Here is a 20,573-nt window from a genome sequence, read left to right as displayed (position 1 = left end):
TTAAGTTGTATTCCCCCCCCCCTCCTCCTCCTCCTCCTCCTCCTCCTCCTGACTGGTACCCTGGCCTGGCCTACCAGATGACTCCAAGGTGTGACAGCTCGAGCTGCGTTTGAAATTCCCATGGTGCTAGGGGGCGCGAGGGCATAGCGTTTTGCATCTAGCTAGAACTCGTAGCCGCCTCTCGCTTCTACACGTTAGATTTCACATATATAACAGTAGCGAATTAAAGTCATGTGAATGAGAGGAAAGGAACCCGACCTACTATTTAACGACAAATGACATTCTGAATTTTCAGAAAATCCAGAACATTTCTGCTCTGTTAGCTAGCTATAGTAGCTGAGACGGAGGCAGAGGTAGAAAACTTCGCTAACGCCAATTAACGTATTGTGTTTGTTAGCTAAGCTAGCTAACTGAGAGAGACACTACTAAAAGTTGTCTAAACAACCCTCTAATGGAGTTATTGTGTCACGAGGATGGACGATTCCAAGTAGCCTCAGAAAGCACAACCGAATATTTGAATTCCGCTGCTCTTCGGGCCAGCTCTGACCCGACCCTGACACGGGACCGTCGAGCATTGCAGAACCTGTTGTCACTGGAAAAGACCAGTCGGGCCTCACCATCATACTTCGGCACGATTCAGACAGACATTCAGCCATATATGCGGAGAATATTGGCAGTATGGATGCTACAGGTAATGTATGACAAAATATCCAAAGTGAAAGACATTCCGGTCACGGTTAATGTTGATTTTGATACGATTCTGCTGTCAAATCGGATGTAATTCTTTAATTGACCATCGTCATCCAATATTAACGTTAATTGTCTCAGTTTGCTTTCTTATGTAGCTAATGCACTCATAAGCCTGCATTACACCCGAAAGTAAGAGGGACTCGCTTGGACTGATTGGGTAAAATACCAGGGGCGCAACTTTCACTGGGAATGGGGGACATGTCGCCCCCACATTCTGAAATTGCATTTTTGTCCCCCCCAGTTTTATCATTGCAATGTGATACAAAACAAGGCAACGGTGTGCTTCAGGACCATGCGGACAATTCTGCGTGGTCTGATAGGCTGTTTGGAGAGTGTATCCGACTGGATAAAAAAATCCAAAATAATGATGCCCCCCCCCCCACTTCTAAAACCAAAGTTGCACCCCTGTAAAATACTATCACCAAACGAGAGAGACATTGGAGGACAGGAGTACAAGAAAACATGCATGTGTATAGAAACAAATCTATCCCTGAAACCAGTCAAGTCCTTACTTAACATTGTTTAACAAACTTCTTTCTTCCAACAGGTTTGCGAGGAGCAGAAGTGTGAGGAAGAGGTGTTTCCTTTGGCCATCCACTATCTGGACCGTTACATGAGTTGCTTCCCTGTTCAAAGGTCCAACCTGCAGCTTTTAGGTGCTGTTTGCATGTTCCTGGCCTCAAAACTGCGTGAGACAGTACCCCTGAGTGCCAGCAAGCTCTGCATCTACACTGACAATGCCATTACAGTGTCAGAGCTCCTGGTAAACACAAGATTTGTTTACAAGTTCCATGTGCTTTCGCCATAAGCATAATAAAATGGATGATAAATTTAATGAGCTTTTGACTCATCAATAAGTGTGTTATTCCTTCGTAATAGCAGGTTGAATGCACTTTCAGTTCTCTGTTCTGCTTTTGTCAGTGGGAGCCTATTTTATGTTATTGTAATAGCCTACATACAGTGGGGCAAAAAAGTATTTAGTCAGCCACCAATTGTGCAAGTTCTACCACTTAAAAAGATGAGGCCTGTAATTTTCATCATAGGTACACTTCAACTATGACAGACAAAATGAGAAGGAAAAAATCCTGAAAATCACATTGTAGGATTTTTTATGAATTTATTTGCAGATTATGGTGGAAAATAAGTATTTGTTCAATAACAAAAGTTTATCTCAATACTTTGATATATACCCTTTGTTGGCAATGACAGAGGTCAAATGTTTTCTGTAAGTCTTCACAAGTTTTTCACACACTGTTGCTGGTATTTTGGCCCATTCCTCCATGCAGATCTCCTCTAGAGCAGTGATGTTTTAGGGCTGTTGCTGGGCAACACGGACTTTCAACTCCCTCCAAAGATTTTCTATGGGGTTGAGATCTAGGGACTGGCTAGGCCACTCCAGGACCTTGAAATGCTTCTTACGAAGCCACTCCTTCGTTGCCCGGGCTGTGTGTTTGGGATCATTGTCATGCTGAAAGACCCAGCCACGTTTAATCTTCAATGCCCTTGCTGATGGAAGGAGGTTTTCACTCAAAATCTCACGATGTATGGCCCCATTCATTCTTTCCTTCCTTTACACGGATCAGTCGTCCTGGTCCCTTTGCAGAAAAACAGCCCCAAAGCATGATGTTTCCACCCCCATGCTTCACAGTAGGTATGGTGTTCTTTGGATGCAACTCAGGTATTCTTTGTCCTCCAAACACGACGAGTTGAGTTTTTACCAAAAAGTTATATTTGACCATCATCTGACCATATGACATTCTTCCAATCTTCTTCTGGATCATCCAAATATTCTCTAGCAAACTTCAGACGGGCCTGGACATGTACAGGCTTAAGCAAGGGGACACGTCTGGCACTGCAGGATTTGAGTCCCTGGCGGCGTAGTGTGTTACTGATGGTAGGCTTTGTTACTTTGGTCCCAGCTCTCTGCAGGTCATTCACTAGGTGTGGTTCTGGGATTTTTGCTCACCATTCTTGTGATCATTTTGACCCCACGGGGTGAGATCTTGCGTGGAGCCCCAGATCGAGGGAGATTATCAGTGGTCTTTTATGTCTTCCATTTCCTAATAATTGCTCCCACAGTTGATTTCTTCAAACCAAGCTGCTTACCTATTGCAGATTCAGTCTTCCCAGCCTGGTGCAGGTCTACAATTTTGTTTCTGGTGTCCTTTGACAGTTCTTTGGTCTTGGCCATAGTGGAGTTTGGAGTGTGACTGTTTGAGGTTGTGGACAGGTGTCTTTTATACTGATAACAAGTTTAAACAGGTGCCATTAATAAAGGTAACGAGTGGAGGACAGAGGAGCCTCTTAAAGTAGTTGTTACAGGTCTGTGAGAGCCAGAAATCTTGCTTGTTTGTAGGTGACCAAATACTTATTTTCCACCATAATTTGCAAATAAATTCATAAAAAATCCTACAATGTGATTTTCTGGATGTTTTTTTCTCATTTTGTCCGTCATAATTGAAGTGCACCTATGATAAATTACAGGCCTCTCATCTTTTTAAGTGGGAGAACTTGCACACTTGGTGGCTGATTAAATATTTTTTTGCCCCACTGTATGTATTTATGTTATGCAGCAGTTGGAGCTTATGCGGATTTAATGTATTGTGTGTGTGTCTGTTTTGCAGCAATGGGAACTTGTGGTGGTGGCAGGGTTAGAGTGGGACCTGGCTTCTGTGTTACCCTCTGACTTCCTGGAGCAAATTCTTCATGGCATACCCATAATCCCTCACAACCTCCATGCCTTGCGCAGGCATGTTCACTCCTACATTGCACTGGCAGCCACAGGTAGAGGCAGGCATTGGGTAACTCATGGTGATGTGTGACTGTTGCTTCTAGCAATGCAGAAACATTTAGGCCTACAAGTCAAGTATCATAGAAAAACAAACATCACTTTGTTATTCTATGTGCGTGGCACTTCTTTGATTAATGACGATAATAGCTTGTGTTTCAAGAAATCAAGTGGCTCTGTGTGAGGCAAACAAAGGGCACACAGCAGCCATAACTTTGATTACGATGTGTCAGCGGTTCATTTGGAGGTGGGGGAGTTTGTGTAATCCTGTATTGTGCGGTGTGAAAGACCCATGCCCGTCCATTCAACTGCCTGATTTCCCACAAATCTCCCACGAGGTTGCCCGAGGCAACCAGTCACTGGGATACAGTCATGGTCATTTTGAATAGGCTGTTTTAATGAAAACCTTTTGAAACCTATTCTATGAGGTATGGGTGAAAGGATTGCCTGAGATTGATTAATTGTCTCGTCTTTAAGCACTTCCTATTGTCTGTCTGTCAGGGCGGGTCTATAATCGCAGCATTCCTCTACTCCTATGGCATCCTGCCTCAGCGATCAATGATGTCTGCTCCAAACCACTAACTCACAATTGTTGAGAAATTGTTTTCTGTTGCACATCTGGTATTATGTTCCTTGTCCACAAAGTGGGTCTGACAATTGCTCTGTCATCTAAGCAGGTTAGTATAACAGACTTGTCAAACCTATAGGTATTACATTTCCGCTGATCTCTTGTTTATCTCCCTGCTTTTAGAGTTTAAGTTCTCTGTGTTCCTGCCTTCCACTATTGCCTGTGCCAGTGTGGGCGCTGCCATTCGCAGACTGAAGCTCCTGGAAGGAGCTCTATCCAATGATTCACTTATGCAGTTGCTAGCTAACATCTTGGCCATTGATCTGGTGAGGCGAATATTTAACTAGAAACCTGCTGCTCCTTTTAACCTTGTCTGCTTCCTCTTCAAGCAAATGCCTGTATTTTTCTTGTTTGTCTGGCTCCTCCTACTCTACAAGGTGCAGAAAAAAGGCCTCCTTTATTTAAAGAAGCAAGCAAACTGGTTTTGAAACTAATAGTACAAATGTCATTGTTTTCTGTGGGCCTTGGTTGGTGAGGACTCTGGAGTTTTGATGTTTCAGCTTTTCATTTCACCAATCTTAAACTCTTTCCCCAAACAGGAGTCTCTCTGCTGCTGCTCTGACCAGTTGGAGGGTGTGCTGGAGCTCAGCCTGCCCCCCTGCCCCCAGACACCAGGGGCTTGCTGTTCAGGGACACCTGGCCCAGAGGTCAGCTACACCCCCACTGACATCCAGGACATACACCTGTCACCACTGGGCTAGAGATGACACCAAGCAGACAATCACTTAACAATGACTGGAGCTTATTTATACCATAATGAGGCAGGTGTCTTAACTACCCCGTAAGACTATTTTTGGCAGTCACTAAAACAAATGTATGTGGTAAGAAAAAACATGTCTTATAAGCATTACTGTGTTCACACATGATGAATTGTGGAGATCTTTTTGATGTCCAAAGTTTTTCTGTTTACATTACATTTCAGTGTATTTGAGTTCTTTGTCGTTGCTATGCTGTTGCTGCTAAGGTTTTTTTAAGGACGTTTTAAAACTTAAGTTACTGTCGCTAGCTTCAGGGAACACAGTTTCTCACTGCTCTCTGAAGTTACCACGGAGGAGTATCTTTTTAACTTAAAACATGCTATTTGTGATATTGCCAGAAGTATTACTGAATTTCCATTTCAATGTTTGCACTGTGTGAGTTTGCTGAGTGGTGTTCTCTGTGAATACATTATGAATTATTTAAAAAATGCTGCTTTTCATGGAGTTGTATTAAGTACCCCTTCTGACATCTCTCTCATACTGCGAACAGTCACTCACTCAGGACGGTTACAATACACCTCGAGCTTGGCTAATGCCAGCAGAATTTGATAAGCACAAACAATGCCATGCATTGTTTCCTGGTATCAGCGTTTTACCATAATCAGCCTACTAAATCAATAGTAAAGCCACAACTACCATAAATGTCCCAAACGAGTTCAAAGACAAAATAATCATTCATATGGGTACAGTTAATTTAAAAAAAATGTTTATGATTCACTGGGCCAAGTCAGATCAGACCACAAGCTGACAACAGATAAGCCAGACACTTTGGCAAACATGGATCATGTCCAACTCATGAAAAACAAATTGCTTAGATTTACCTGTATTTATTAACATGGCAACATATTTTTATGGTTGTGTTGACATGAGTTGGCTAACAATTGATAGGTCACTTAATGGAACTGTATAAACATTTTGTAGTTCCTGTATAATACTGAGGGGGGAAAAAATAATCACCTGAATCTGTTTGAGCATCAAAGTTTGAATATCTTTGTGTTTTAACCTCCTTTGTTGAATCGCTCTTGTATACTACTAAAAATAAGTTATTTCCCTTTATCCCTACAGTGTTAAATATAAAATCAACCTATTAATAACCAACAATAAGAAATCACCACATTCCAGTCATTGAACAGCAACTTGATGTTGTAGCCCCTTGTGCAAAGCTGTGTGTGCAGTTTGTTCCACATTCAAGTGAACCCTGAAACATTTTATATAATTATCAGATTTCAATAGTCTGAGCAGCTCCTAGGCACAATTTTTCATAGTATTAATCATTTTTAGGTGTTAAAACAGAATAAATTGAATCGATCCTAGTCATAATCATGAAATGCCCAGAGGGCACATCAAAGTCACAAATCCCAGTCTTTGGCCACATGCTGTTACTGGGAAACCGAAACACACCTTTAGACCCGTCCTTGTAAATTAATTAACTCATAAAAATGTCACGTATCGGTCTGAACTAGTTCTTCAGTTCACTCTCTGGGGAAGTTACACATTAACTAGTTACCACACATGCTAAAGATCATGGTTTAATTCCAGAGAACTGGAATACTGCTACAATACTTAACCCGCCAAAAAAACAACAGTTTTCATCTGAAATGCACTGTACACAGAGTAAACTTAGGCTGAATAGAATAGTAGCAGGTTCGACAAGTTCGTGCTAGTGTGCCTCAGGGCTTAAAGGGGCAATCTGCAGTTTGAACAATAAAGCGGTAACCTGGTAAACAGGTGAGGGGTGGGGCTGGAGAAATGTAACCACTCAATGTACAGAGCTATGTATAAAGGGACTGACCATCCATGATTTCAAGATTAGTTTCAGTTTACATTAACATTTTTTTAAACAAAAGGAGTATAACAAGCTCATATTTTGGGTTCTGATGGGGTACGACAGTTGAACTAAGCTGATGAGGCATCTATAAGTTATATTCATCATTCATTTAAATGTTTAATAATGGATGTACCAACTGCAGATTGCCCTTTTAATGGATGTCATTATTACCTTTACTTATTATTGTGAGTCATCTTTCCAGGTGTAAATCAATTCCAGTTCTAAAAGTTTAACCATAACAGTCAGTAGTACTCTGTAGGCCCAGATTAATCTGTCTTATTAACATGGTGATTGGACAGAAAAAAAAAGTGCTCTACATGTTTTCACATTTTAGCTTTGGTATTAAACGGTCAATTCCCTCAAACCCTGAACAAAAATGCTACATTTTGAAATCAAAATCCAAAAGTCAACATAGAAAACCCTCCAAAGTCAATTGGAACTTGGTCCAGACAAAATGCTACCAATATTTTTGAAAAACACTGTACCCTCTGTTTTTCTGACTAAACATTTAGTCCCTGAAAAAAAAATATTGTATTGAAGTCTGGGTATCCCTGGCAAAGAAACAAAAAAAGTGGGAATAACTCAAACCTCTGATCTAGTTAACTAATTGAAAGGCATTTATTTTACAATGTTTGTCTAAACTAGCAATAAGTCTGATATGAGCCTAGATTCTTTCTCCCTTTGCTAGGATCTGTTTTTGGTAAAGTTCTTATAGTACTGCATCAAAACAATGTCACATCACGAGTGGCTACTGTAGTGTCGCACTTCTCCTATACCACTTTGGCTATCAAGTCAAACATTACCACAAATGTGTTCAGCTATCAGCCAACTTTAAACAACTGCCTCAGTCCTTTGAGAATGCTGTATTATACTGTCCTGGGACACTTGCTGGTCCTCAGCTGACTGCAGCTCCTCCAATCACCATGGCATGCTTGTAGGCTTCTGTCACGTTCTCACAGTCTGTGATGGAGAAAGCGCTGTCAGCCACCCCAGACTGGTAACAGGCCATGTGCCAGGGTCCTCTCTGCCTTAGCAGGTCTTGCCCAAGCCCCTCTTCTCGGATGTCCAGGAGGTTGTCAGCGGACACGCAGCCCCTCATGGTGCCCTTGGCTGGGCGTTCGCTAGGTGCCGCTGGCCCCACGCGGTCAGGCAGATCCAGCTGGTCAAAGGACTCTGAGGAGAGGATGCTGTCCTCGCTGATTGCCCCGCTGGGTCGTACTCTCGTGCCCCCCCTTGGCAGGGAGGCCGCCAGCTGGTCCAGAGACCCAAACTCCTGCAGTAGGCCTGAAGAGAACTTACCGTGGCGCTTCAGGATTCCCTTTCGGTGGGGCGGTGCTGAGGGGCAGAGCTGGGCCTGGGGTGTCTGGGCAGAGTCACTGCTGTCTGGGGAGGAAGAGTAGTAGCCAGACTCTCGCTCGGCTGGTTTCTTCAAGATGCCTTTGCGGGGCAGTGATGCAACAGGCAGGGGCTGGGCCGGGGTGGAGAGTTCATAGTCCCTCACTGGTTCCTCCATCACAGAGGTTGTAGCCTCGCTGAGGGCCTTCTGCTTCAGGCTACCTCGTCTCTTCAGTATGCCCTTGGAGGGCCGAGCGGTGGCCCCATCATTCATGGTCTGGGACACGTTGTTCTCCTTGCGTGACCTCCGTAGGGACCGCTGACGCACCACATCCCCTCCACCGCTCCCGTGGGACCGCAGCAGACAGCGCACCTTGGAGCTGTTCTCCAGTAAGGGCCGGGAGTTTCGACGCAGCCAACTGGCAATGCTGGCAAGGCCTCCAGGCTGCTGTGTGGATGCAGTGGTCTTCTCACTTGGTTGTAGCAATGTCGCATTCTCACCCTCGGCCAGTAGGGGTTTCTGGTAACCCCAGTTGAGCCACCAGTGTCCAGCGATCTCCTCTATGGTAGCTCTGCGCTCAGGATTTACCATTAGCATCCAACGAATCAGCCCACAGGCATCTGAGACAGGGAGGAAGAACATACAGCAGTATTTACAACTGATACAGCTCTGCTACAATAAGATATAACTAAAACACACACACACACACCACTACATGGCAGAACTACATTCCAGTTAGGAGAGGCAATACTCTCACCTGAAGGGTTGGTGGGTTTGCGGTAGTTTCCAGTGCTAATCTGCTGGACCAGGTTCTTGTAGTTTTGCCCATCGAAGGGCATGGCACCATGGACCAGGGTGTAGAGCAGAACGCCCAGCGACCAGGTGTCCACCTCGGGCCCTTTGTACGGCCGCCCGTTAACGATCTCTGGAGAAGCATACAGAGGGCTGCCACAAAACGTCTGCAGGTACTCATCACCACGGTACAGGTTGGACAGCCCAAAGTCAGCAATCTGGAACAACAATCAAATAGAAGTTTGCCATTAGATACAATCACTATTCAATGAACACTAGGAACTACAAACAAGTGAAAGTAGAGAGAACTGAATTGGAGTGGATGGCGGGAATCGTTTTCCACCAATATGTGAGAGTTGTTCATGTGTAAATTCTCCAAGCAACATTGCAGTGTGAACTGTGCAGGTATGAGAGTGACCTACGCGTGAATGCCTCAGGTGCGCACATGATAAAGATTATAGATTATCACAGGTGCTGAGACACAGTAGCCCTTTGTCCATACCTTAATATTGCCCTTTCCATCTAGTAAAATGTTCTCCAGCTTCAAGTCCCGATGTACTATCCCATTCTGTGTGATGGGAAGAAGATAAACTATTAAGGTCTTCATGTTGACACAGTTGACACTTAAGATGGCAGATATGAGTCTTTGCTATTTGCCCGCAATGTGTTAAAAAAAAATGTAAAGAGTGAAGGCCTCAACATTTGGGTCAGAACAGAGGTTGTTCCAACAGAAGATTGTTCTGGAATGTCAGCTATGCTCCATTGTCCTCCACTCTACAGGGGGGCATGCCTCTGACAGGCGTGGAGCAAGAGCTTAAATTTAGTTCAACTTCAAGAAATGCAGGTCAAACTATTTGTCTTGCAACTCCTGTTACAATCACTCAAAAACGGGCTAAAATTTTAACTATGTGAAATTTCCATTTTAATTTGATGTTGCATTGAGATAAAGAAAACATACAAGAGCCAGTGAAATAAGAATAATGCTTTTAGTAACTGTAAAAGGGTTCAGAACATACTACTTACTGATTTGATATACATTTGTTTCTAAATGTACTGTTCAAATTGATAATACAAAATAGTTGACTTAATGAGGGACCACATTCTATTGGACCAACAATATTCTACCACGAAACAACCAGCCTAAGAGCAATTTCATACAGTTCAAACAGCAATAAAGTACCTCAAATATTGACATGTCTGACAAAAGACAAACAGAATAGACAGCTGGATAGCAGAGAGAGAGCCTTTACCGGCCCATTTCCTTCACTTTGTCAACTCAGGTCGGTTTTACATGGTACTAAACTCTTCCTACCTCACAGAGAACAGGCCTAAGTGGTTCTTACTGTAATGTACAGAAAAACAGTATACTATTACACTAAGTACTCTAGAGACAGTGATTGTTTGCAACACTGCTTTGGGCCTTGGGGGAGTAACGAGTAGATTTGTGTGTGCATGTGTGTGTTCACAGAGCCTGTCTGTTCCCTCGCATCCTCATTAGAGAGAGAGACAGAGAAAGGGTGTGTATGTGTGTGATTGTGTTGAGACGAATGGCCTTTGGCCCTGACGCTGGCTCGCCATAAACCTAACGGTTCATTTCACCCTACAGAGCTGGCCGACGGTGAATGATGCCCATTATGTAACTGCCAGGGTGGCTTTGCCAGCACTCTAGGGAGGAGGCTGATGAGTGGGCAGGCTAGTGGGGTTCCCTGCCTACTTACTGTCCCTGTGTGCCCAGTCACAAATATGCCCATGAGGTACAGCATGTTGTGGGCACTGATGGAGATTTAACAGTGGTCTGTTCTTTGTTTCAGCTGATTTAAGAAAAACAAGATGGCTGTAATTATATGAGACCACTCTATTGGTAAATACGAAACAAGTGTACAGAGATGTAGGCTAATCTCAGAACCAAATCTCATACTCTGTCAAGATAGACTAATAGAGATGCAATGCCTTACCCTGTGGCAGTAGTGTACAGCTGACACGATTTGTCTGAAGAAGTGTCTGGCCTCGCGTTCTGAGATCCTCTGCTTTTCAGAGATGTAGTCGTATAGGTCACCTCGGCTAGCATACTCCATCACAATCACAATCTTGTCCTTGTTCTCGAACACTGCGAGGCCACACAGGAAAAAAGTCAAACAAAGGTACCCGGCAACGTAGGCGGGATGGGTTGTTACAGGGAAAACACGTCAGTGGTGATGGGGAATTGTGAAGCTCGGATGGCACTGCAGCGGGTTATGTAACCAAGAACGGCTCAATGTCAAATAAAGTCTTCCGTGACCAGACTCTGCTCCACAGAGTTCAGTGTGAAACATCTTATTCAGGTGTCACGTTTCATCACATATGCAATTTGATCACATCTTATTGTTTTATTCCCGAGAGGTTTTACTACTGTATCTGTGCGTGACTATTGTAAAATCAACAGGGCTGACCACAATCTGGGTCTCAATGTGACTTCCCTGTCTAAATAAAAGGGCAAATTAAATAAGAAAATGCCTGATTGGGATTTGAGACACAGACGTATGTACCTTCATATATGGTGATGATGTAGGGGTGATTGAGTGAGGACATGATCTCAATCTCTCTGCGAATGTGCACTAGGTCCTGCTCATCCTGGATCTTCTCCTTTCTGATGGACTTAATGGCAACCTGGGTAAACGTAAAGAGAAGAACAATAAAATAAGGCTTTGTGAAAAGGTATGCATTAGAACAAACGGTTTACTTTAAATTGCACACGTCAAACTCATTCCACAGAGGGCGGAGTGTCTGCAGGGTTTCGCTCCTCCCACATTTTATTGGTCGCATACACATATTTAGCAGATGTTTTTGAGGTGTAACAAAATGCTTCTGCTCCCATCTCCAACAGTGCAGTAATATCGAACAATACACTCAAATCTAAAAAGTAAAAGAATGGAATTAAGAACAATAAGAATTAAGGTCACTGATTAGTAAGGAATTCCCCCTCCCCTGGTTGTCTTGGTCTTAGTTGAAAAAACTTAAACCAGCAGACACCAGGCCAGGGTTTTCAACTGGCGGCCCACGAGACGAATTCCACCCCCCCCCCCCAAGTTTTCTGAGCAAAATTGTATTATTGCTGGACATAAAAGGCTGTACATTTGGGGTTTTTCAGAAATCTGTTCCCAAGTATTCCCACAAATAACAGACCCATTGATCGTATACAAATGTAAGCGAGATTTGAAATGATTGACTAAAACAAACATGTTTGGCCTTCTTGCAGTCAATTTGCAATCTACAAAGGACTTGAAAAATAAAAAAAACTGGGTGGTTAGAGCCCTGAATGCTGATTGTCTGATATCCGTGGTATACGGTCCGATATACCATGGCTATGACAAAACAATTATTTTTATTGCTCTAATTACACTGGTAACCCACTTATAATAGTAATAAGGCACCTCAGGGGTTTGTGGTATTTGGTCAATATTTAGTTGGTCAACTAAATATTGTAGCAAGTCCTGCCAAGGGAATGTCACAGAAACCAAACAGCACAATATAAGACAGTTAATCAAGTAGATGTTAAAGTCGAAGTCAGAAGTTTATATACACTTAGATTGGAGTCAATACAACTTGTTTTTCAACCACTCAAAAAATGTATTGAAAACAAACTATAGTTTTGGCAAGCCGGTCAGGACATCTACTTTGTGCATGACACAAGTAATTTTTCCAACAATTGTTTGCAGACAGATTATTTCACTATCACAATTCCAGTAGGTCAAATGTTCACATACACTAAGTTGACTGTGCCTTTAAACAGCTTGGAAAATTCCAGAAAATGATGTCCTGGCTTTAGACGCTTCTGATTGACTCAAATTATGTAAATTAGCCTATTGGAGGTATACCTGTGGATGTATTTCAAGGCCTAACTTCCCAGTAAAATTAGTTCTATATCGACATAACCTGAAAGGCCGCTCAGCAAGGAAGAAGCCACTGCTCCAAAACCACCATAAAAAGCCAGACTACGGTTTGCAACTGCACATGGGGACAAAGATCATACTTTTTGGAGAAATGTCCTCTGGTCTGATGAAACAAAAATAGTACTGTTTGGCCATAATGACCATCATTATATTTGAAAGAAAAAGGGGAATGCTTGCAAGCTGAAGAACACCATCCCAACCATGAAGCACGGGGGTGGCAACATCATGCTGTGGGGGTGCTTTGCTGCAGGAGGGACTGGTGCACTTCACAAAATAGATGGCATCATGAGGCATGAAAAGTATGTGGATATATTGAAGCAACATCTCAAGACATCAGTCAGGAAGTTCAAGCTTGGTCCCAAATGGACAAGACCCCAAGCATACTTCCAAAGTTGTGGCAAAATGGCTAAAGGGACATTAAAGAGAGTAGTGATGCTAGGCGGGCGGGACCCTCCACCTCCAAATCGATCCCGCTCCAGAGTACACGCCTTGGTGTAACGCTCATTCTTTCGACGATAAACATGAATCCGACCATCACCCCTGGTGAGACATAACCACAACTTGTCAGTGAAGAGCACTTTTTGCCAGGCCTGTCTGGTACAGCGACGGTCCCATAGGAGACATTGTTGCCGGTGATGTCTGGTGAGGACCTGCCTTACAACAGGCCCTCAGTCCAGCCTCTCTCAGCCTATTGCAGACAGTCTGAGCACTGATGGAGGGATTGTGCATTCCTGGTGTAGGTCGGGCAGTAGTTGTTGCCATCCTGTACCTGTCCTGGAAGTGTGATGTTCGGATGTACCGATCCTGTGCAGGTGTTGTTTCACGTGGTCTGCCACTGTGGACAATCAACTGTCCGTCCTGTAGCGCTGTCTTAGGCGTCTCACAGTACAGACATGGCAATTTATTGCCCTGGCCACATCTGCAGTCCTCATGCCTCCTTGCAGCATGCCTAAGGCACGTTCACACAGATGAGCAGGGACCCTGGGCATCTTTCTTTTGGTGTTTTTCAGAGTCAGTAGAAAGGCCTCTTTAATGTCCTAACTTTTCATAACTGTGACCTTAATTGCCTAACGTCTGTAAGCTGTTAGTGTCTTAACGACCGTTCCACAGGTGCATGTTCATTAATTGTTTACGGTTCATTGAACAAGCATGTGAAACAGTGTTTAAACCCTTTACAATGATGATCAGTGAAGTTATTTGGATTTTGGCTAATTATCTTTGAAAGAAAGGGTCCTGAAAAAGGGATGTTTCTTTCTTTGCCGAGTTTACAAAGAAAATACCAAACTAAAACAAAGTGAGTAATTGTTTGTTTTTTTAAAAACCTAGCCAAGTGTGTTAGGCAACATGTAGCCTGGGGAAGAGGTTATGCAATATGTAGATTAGAAACAATTTATTCAAATGAAAGGAGCAATCAGAAAAGTAGTTTAGCTTTACCCTTCCATAGCCTGAGGATTACTGGGCTGAAAGTGTTAACTGAAAACACCATAGTGCTACTGTGACAGGGCAGTAGAAGGAGGGACAGTGTACTGGCTGCTGTGATGAAATGCATTGTCTCGTATGACGTCAGTGAGGCCCACAGAATTAGATAATTTGAATAGAAGTGACAGAGTTTAAATGCGCACACATGCATCAGGGTGGGACTAAATGTCAGCATATCTGTGTGTATATGGTTGCCTTTGTGAAACATACGTGTTGAGATGCTATCTGTGATTGGTGCTAATGTTTACCTATATGCCTTTTATATTGTTGTATGTATAATAGATTGCGCTCTATGCATGTGTACATGAAGGAGTATGCATGAGTCTTAGCCCATGTGATGCAGGCTAGTTTAGATGTATGGGATTCCACATCGACTCAGAGTGCGTAGAAGTATATCAAAAGGAGAGAAGAGGGGGTTATGAGGGGCAGCCGATGGTTAGAGAATGTGGTCTTCTTCAGCCCTTCACATTCACCCTATTAAAGACCACAGAAACACTCCCTGACAGGAGGAGGAATACCAGACAAGACCTTCACACTCACAGCCTCTTCCTATGAGTCATAGTCTGGATACGTCTTCTCCTATCAATGTTACTTACCTCAGGATGAATCCTTTGGTTGTTGTGTCTGTTGACTGGATTCATGGCCAAACTAATGCTCAAGTCACACTGAGCCAGTGTTAACGTCATGTTAGTGTGTTATTCCTCAATACAGGTGGAGTATAGCCACCAAATACTGGCTCTGTAAAACACTGTGGCGAGGACCAATTGTATTTATTTATCTAACTAGGGAAGTCAGTTTAAGAACAAATTCTTATTTACAATGACGGCCTACCCCAGCCAAACTCTAACCCAGACAACACTGGGCCAACCCTATGGGACTCCCAATCACAACCGGTTGCGATACAGCCTGGAATTGAACCAGAGTCTGTAGTGATGCTTCTAGCACTGAGATGCAGTGCCTTAGACCGCTGCACCACTCGGGAGCCCCCCACACTGTGATTTTTGATGCCCACGCCCTGTGGGAGGCTATCCTGAAGATGAAGCTCCTTTGATTATGTAATATGAAACATACAGGATTTGACAAAGGGATAGGAGGAGCAGAACACAATGATAATAGAGCCTGTAGTTCAAAATGATGCCCTCCATTGTATGAAAAGGTCACTCCCAGCATTGAGTTATACATCTCTGTGCCATTAGACTGGAAGATATGGAACAAGCCATGTGTGATGATACAGCCAGCCCAGCCAGGTATGCAGACATGACACTTTTATCTTCCAAGTCTATACAGAAGTTTTGGGAGGGGAATTCCAATCGTCACTTTCTTCAATTTTCTCAGGATGTTTCCCCAACCTTTAACAGCACACTGCTTGGAAAGGGCCCAACCCCAGCTGATTTAGCATGGACTTTCATGGACAAATAAACCAAATTTATTTTTAGATACCTCAGCACATGCATGTTTTGAAGGTCAGCATAGAATGTTCAACTGTTGTTTTCTCCCTGCTTCTATCTCAAAATATAATGAGTGATATACTGTATCTTTGTGCATGTCCACAGTCAAGGTGTGAGCATCTGTCTGTTACCGTGGAACTGCCCGAAATGGAAATATATACATTTCCTTACGGAACAATCCTTTACTATGACGTGACCACATCAAAGGAAACCCCAAAATAAAACCCCCTCGTGTTCTTTCCTACGAATTGTGTTTCCTGCTTCCCTAATGGTAAATGATGAATAGTGGAATGAAATGTGAAACTGAATATTGATGTTTAACATCACCGTTACTGGTCAGGATGCAGGGTTGCAGTCCATTAATCTCTCCGTGACAAATAAATTAACTTTCTTTAGCTAAGACTATTGCCCTCCTCTCTCCCACTCTAACCCCCCTCCTTCTGATCAATATGACAGAAGTCCAAGGTTACACCATAGAGGCATCGTGTTATGACCCAATGTTGCCTAGTTTTGGCTACAAATCTGCTGCAACTGTTCACTGAGGTTAATACTGACAAATATATTATTTGTTTTGAACATACAAATTACATACTGAATGTTTGCTGTTTGTCAGCAAACAAATTGTGAATAATCACAAATAAATGTTGTTGTTTTTTAACACTCATTCTCCCATCCCCCTCTCTTTTTCCCCCTAGGCTACAGGACAGGAATGCACCTCAGCCAGGTGGGAATTTACCCAGCTGTCCCTCCTCCATACCTGAGAGGTAGGCCTAGATTAGAGAGCCATTTTAGGATGACCAACTACCACCCCATCAGGAGACACCAAAACTCCAGTGTCCTTTCCAAGGACAAATCTGGGTTACAGATTACACCTCGGTGTCACATTTTACACATAATAAATACCATGAGGATAGGATTATATGGGACTTGAAAAGTGTTGAGATTTTGGGACATGGACTTCCACTTTGCTAACCCACATGTCAGTAAACTACAAGGCAGTGGTTGTTATCCACCCAACTCCTGCATTTCAAATCCCCTGCATTAAATGTATGTAACTGCCCCAGTCAAGTCTAAAGATGATTTTGATGGATCACTAAATTGTATTTGGAGGTGGGTTGCCCTTGACACAGGAACATGTTACACACATTTCAGTCTTGTGCTTGATTAGATGAGAACTACACTTTTAATGCCCTGTTTGAAACTTAACTAACAATGTGTTTTTCCAGTATGGCTCTCAATTGTCAGTACTGGTCATTCATAGTCATTGGCATCTATTGCCAAGTAGCCGGTCATTATACATCATTCTTGTATACAACGTACCCAAGAGGTGAATGAGCTCAGACTGTTTGGAGATGTTCTTTAGGACAGATAAGAAGTGCACATACATTGTTATGGTCTGGATATGTGGGAGGTATATTGGACTGTACTGAACCATCCCAGAGCATGTCCTGTTGTCTTAACCGTTGAACTCTTACTCAAACATACATTTGTCTAAATCTTTACTCAACACATTCCAAAACTGAGGGTAAATAGAAAGTGGCGTGCCTTCCCAGAAACCTCTGATACCAGTGTCAAATTGCCAACTGTCTGCCCACAGAGCTATTCACTGCCAGGCAGGCATTGCAGAATAGGCTACAGGCCAGTTTGGTGCCTCTTTGTTCTGACATGTTGGGTGCTCAATAGCCTGGACATGTTTAGTCTAAGTAGATCCAACCAAACAAGGGTAGGTCACAGTGTGGAAAAGATCACAGAATGAATCTATTGCCGATTTTGTAGCCTGCCGGTTTATAAAGTCTCATCAAAACATGTTTCTCTATCTAAATGTAGGCTGCACACAGCTAATGGTATGGGTGAAATATCACAGGCCTATAAACACCAGCAGGCGAAACACCCACCTTTAGGAGTTTCTACAGTGTAAAGGCGATATGGGTGTGCTAATGGAAAGACCTGTTTTTGTTTTTAAAGGAAAGTCTATTCAAGCTCCTGGTGAACCACTCACAGTGTGTCATTGTTTTGTGTCATTGTAGTTTGAGTGAGTCATGACAGAACATACACAATTACGTGTGCTTGGTTCAGTCTCCTCTGTTCAACACAACAATTTGGTCTGACATGGCATCAGATACACTATATACACAGAAGTATGTGGACATCCCTTTAAAATGAGTGGATTCTGCAATTTCAGCCACACCAGTTGCTGACAGGTGTATAAAATGGAGCACACAGCCATACAATCTCCATAGACAAACATTGGCAGTAAAATGGCCTTACTGAAGAGCTCAGTGACTTTCAACATGGCACCGTCATAGGATGCCACCTTTCCAACAAGTCAGTTTGTCAAATTTCTGCCCTGGTCAACTGTAAGTGATGTTATTGTGAAGTGGAAATGTCAAGGAGCAACCACTCAACTGCGAAGTGATAGGCCACACAAGCTCACAGAACAGGACCTCCGAGTGCTGAAGAGTGTATTGCGTAAAAATGGTCTGTCCTCAGTTGCAACACTCACTACCAAGTTCGAAATTGCCTCTTGAAGCAACGTCAGCACAAGAACTGTTAGTCTGGAGCTTCATGAAATGGGTTTCCATGGCCAAGCAGCCACACACAAGCCTAAGATCACCATGAACAATGCCAAACGTCGGCTAGAGTGATGTGAAGCTTGCCGCCATTGGACTCTGGAGCAGTGGAAAAGCGTTCTCTGGAGTGATGAATCACGCTTCACCATCTGGCAGCCCGATGGACATACCTTGGTTTGGTGGATGCCAGGAGAACGCTACCTGCCCCAATGCATAGTGCCAAATGTAAAGTTTGGTGCAGAAGGCATAATGCTCTGGGGCTGTTTTTCATAGTTCTGGCTAGGCCCCTTAGTTCCCGTAAAGGGAAATCTTAATGCTACAGCATACAATGACATTCTAGAAGATTCTGTGCTTCCAACTTTGTGGCAACAGTTTGGGGAAGGCCTTTTCTTGTTTCAGCATGACAATGCCCCCGTGCACAAAGCGAGGTCCATACAGAAATGGTTAGTCGAGATCGGTGTGGAAGAACTTGACTGGCCTGCACAGACCCCTGACCTCAACTCCATTGAACACCTTGGGATGAATTGGAACGCTGAATGCAAGCCAGGCCTACTCGCCCAACATCAGTGCCCGACCTCACTAATGCTCTTGAAGCTGAAAGGAAGCAAGTCCCAGCAGCAATGTTCCAACATCTAGTGGAAAGCCTTCTCAGAAGAGTCGATGTTATTATATCAGCAGACGGGGGACCAACTCCATTTTAATGCCTATGATTTTGTAATGAGATGTTCGAGGAGCAGGTGTCCACATACTTTTGGTTTTGTAGTTTATCGCAGAATGTAGGCTATAGGTATAATATACAAATAATACAACAGTCTACATAATTAAACCGAAAAAGTAGGCCAACAGATGAATTAATGGCCTAAACCTGAAACATTTTATGAAATTGTAATGAAAAATCATGAAATATTTAAAAAGGCTACTCATTACACATTTGAAAATGAGAATAAGCATTAAAAAAACGTACCATTCTACCGGATCTCTCGATTGCTTTCTTCACTTTTCCGTAAGTCCCTTTTCCAAGAGTTTCAAGAAATTCATACCGATGCTTCAGATTGTGTTTATGATGATGTCTCTTCACCGCTTGCCTTTTCACGGATGCCTCGGAGAACGATTTTCTAACAAGCGAGTGGCCATGACCAGGTGACTGTTGTCCATTGTCGGATAAAGTTGATGATCGCCCACCACTGTTGAAATCGTTAGGATCCATTATAGATTGCAACCACTTTTTATTTCTCCTACAGTTGAATGACTAGACTATACAAATATAACACATTTAAAACATGTAGTTTGTTGTATATACTCTTCCTCAGGTAGCCTTGTTTCCTGTGTTGGTTTCATGAAGTCGATGAAGGTGACCACTCCTCCTATTTGAATATCCAATAAACAGGCATCGTTGCCCATTTGCTGTTGTTTTTACCAGGAGGCGTGTGAGCTTCATGGTGCTTTCCAGACAACGGGGAACTTGGAAATAACCGAGGTCAAGTCATGACTTCGGTGATCTTCAGTTCGGAACGTAAGAGCTCAAGTTCTCGACTTATAATTTCAAGTTGAATGACCGTTCAAACAAATTTCCCCTCTCGGGGGCACATTTTTTTTCCGAGTTCCCATTTGTCTTGAATACACTGAAGTCAGAGAATTCCGTGTTCCCTGGCGCCTTGAACAAGGCATCATTGTGGGCGGAGTTCGGGTCATATGTTCAAAACACCTGGGAACTCGGTACTGGGAAATCGGAATTATCAGACTTCCGACTTTAGTGAATTCAAGACGACTGGGAACTCAGAAAAAAACGAGCTCAGACTGGGAAAAATCTATTTGAACGGTCATCCAACTCGGAATTCCAACTCGAGAACTCTGGCCTCAGTCTAGACCTGAAGATCACTGACGTCATGATTTGACCTCGTATTTTTCCGAGTTCCCAGTTGTTTTGAACTGGGAACTCGAAAAAACAACCAGATCAAATCATGAAGTCAGTGAGCTTCAGGTCGGAGCTGTAGAAAGATGCCCAGGTTTCCGACTTGGAATTCCGAGTTGGATGACCGTTCAAAACGATTTTCCCATTCTGAGCTTGTTTTTTTACGAGTTCCCAGTTGTTTTGAACGCACTGAAGTTGTAAGTCGGAGATTTCTCAGTTCCCAGTTGTTCTTGAACTCGGCATTATTTCGTTTTCTGCCCAACAGCACCAAAATGTCAGGCAAGCTAAATCAGGTGCATCTCTTCCTCATAAAGAAAATGTTCCTACATTTAGTTTCACAAGTTCTTATCTGTTC

General features: G+C 43.2%; 2 protein-coding genes across 2 annotated transcripts; one reads left to right on the top strand and one right to left on the bottom strand.

Moving 5' to 3' along the window:
* The first annotated feature begins 101 nt into the window (after window positions 1-101).
* Window positions 102-6,753, top strand: ccnd3 (cyclin D3). The gene is made up of 5 exons (XM_024427255.2): window positions 102-691; window positions 1,298-1,513; window positions 3,375-3,534; window positions 4,290-4,432; window positions 4,706-6,753. Exons 1-5 carry the CDS (start codon window positions 452-454, stop codon window positions 4,865-4,867), a joined length of 921 nt encoding a protein of 306 aa, XP_024283023.1. The 5' UTR covers window positions 102-451; the 3' UTR covers window positions 4,868-6,753.
* On the bottom strand, window positions 5,609-19,722 carry nuak2 (NUAK family, SNF1-like kinase, 2). The gene is made up of 7 exons (XM_024427254.2): window positions 19,607-19,722; window positions 19,271-19,490; window positions 11,406-11,526; window positions 10,836-10,987; window positions 9,383-9,448; window positions 8,846-9,098; window positions 5,609-8,708 (listed from the first exon to the last, which is right to left on the bottom strand). The coding sequence occupies exons 1-7, from the start codon at window positions 19,705-19,707 to the stop codon at window positions 7,648-7,650; spliced, it is 1,974 nt and encodes a 657-aa protein (XP_024283022.1). The 5' UTR covers window positions 19,708-19,722; the 3' UTR covers window positions 5,609-7,647.
* Window positions 19,723-20,573: the final 851 nt, after the last annotated feature.

The sequence above is a fragment of the Oncorhynchus tshawytscha genome, linkage group LG07, assembly GCF_018296145.1.
Source record: "Oncorhynchus tshawytscha isolate Ot180627B linkage group LG07, Otsh_v2.0, whole genome shotgun sequence".
Lineage (NCBI taxonomy): Eukaryota > Metazoa > Chordata > Actinopteri > Salmoniformes > Salmonidae > Oncorhynchus > Oncorhynchus tshawytscha.
Note: the sequence above shows the minus strand (reverse complement) of the source record. Positions and strands in the feature narration are given on the sequence as shown.

Bases quoted from the DNA above. Each gene is read 5' to 3' on its own strand.
- ccnd3 (XM_024427255.2), top strand. From the start codon at position 452: ATGGAGTTATTGTGTCACGAGGATGGACGATTCCAAGTAGCCTCAGAA. The intron at 3,535-4,289 runs GTAGAGGCAGGC...CCCTGCTTTTAG, and splicing joins CATTGCACTGGCAGCCACAG to AGTTTAAGTTCTCTGTGTTC. The intron at 4,433-4,705 runs GTGAGGCGAATA...TTCCCCAAACAG, and splicing joins ACATCTTGGCCATTGATCTG to GAGTCTCTCTGCTGCTGCTC.
- nuak2 (XM_024427254.2), bottom strand. From the start codon at position 19,707: ATGGGCAACGATGCCTGTTTATTGGATATTCAAATAGGAGGAGTGGTC. The intron at 9,449-10,835 runs GTAAGGCATTGC...CCCATCACACAG, and splicing joins CTGTACACTACTGCCACAGG to AATGGGATAGTACATCGGGA. The intron at 8,709-8,845 runs GTGAGAGTATTG...TCCCTGTCTCAG, and splicing joins CAAACCCACCAACCCTTCAG to ATGCCTGTGGGCTGATTCGT.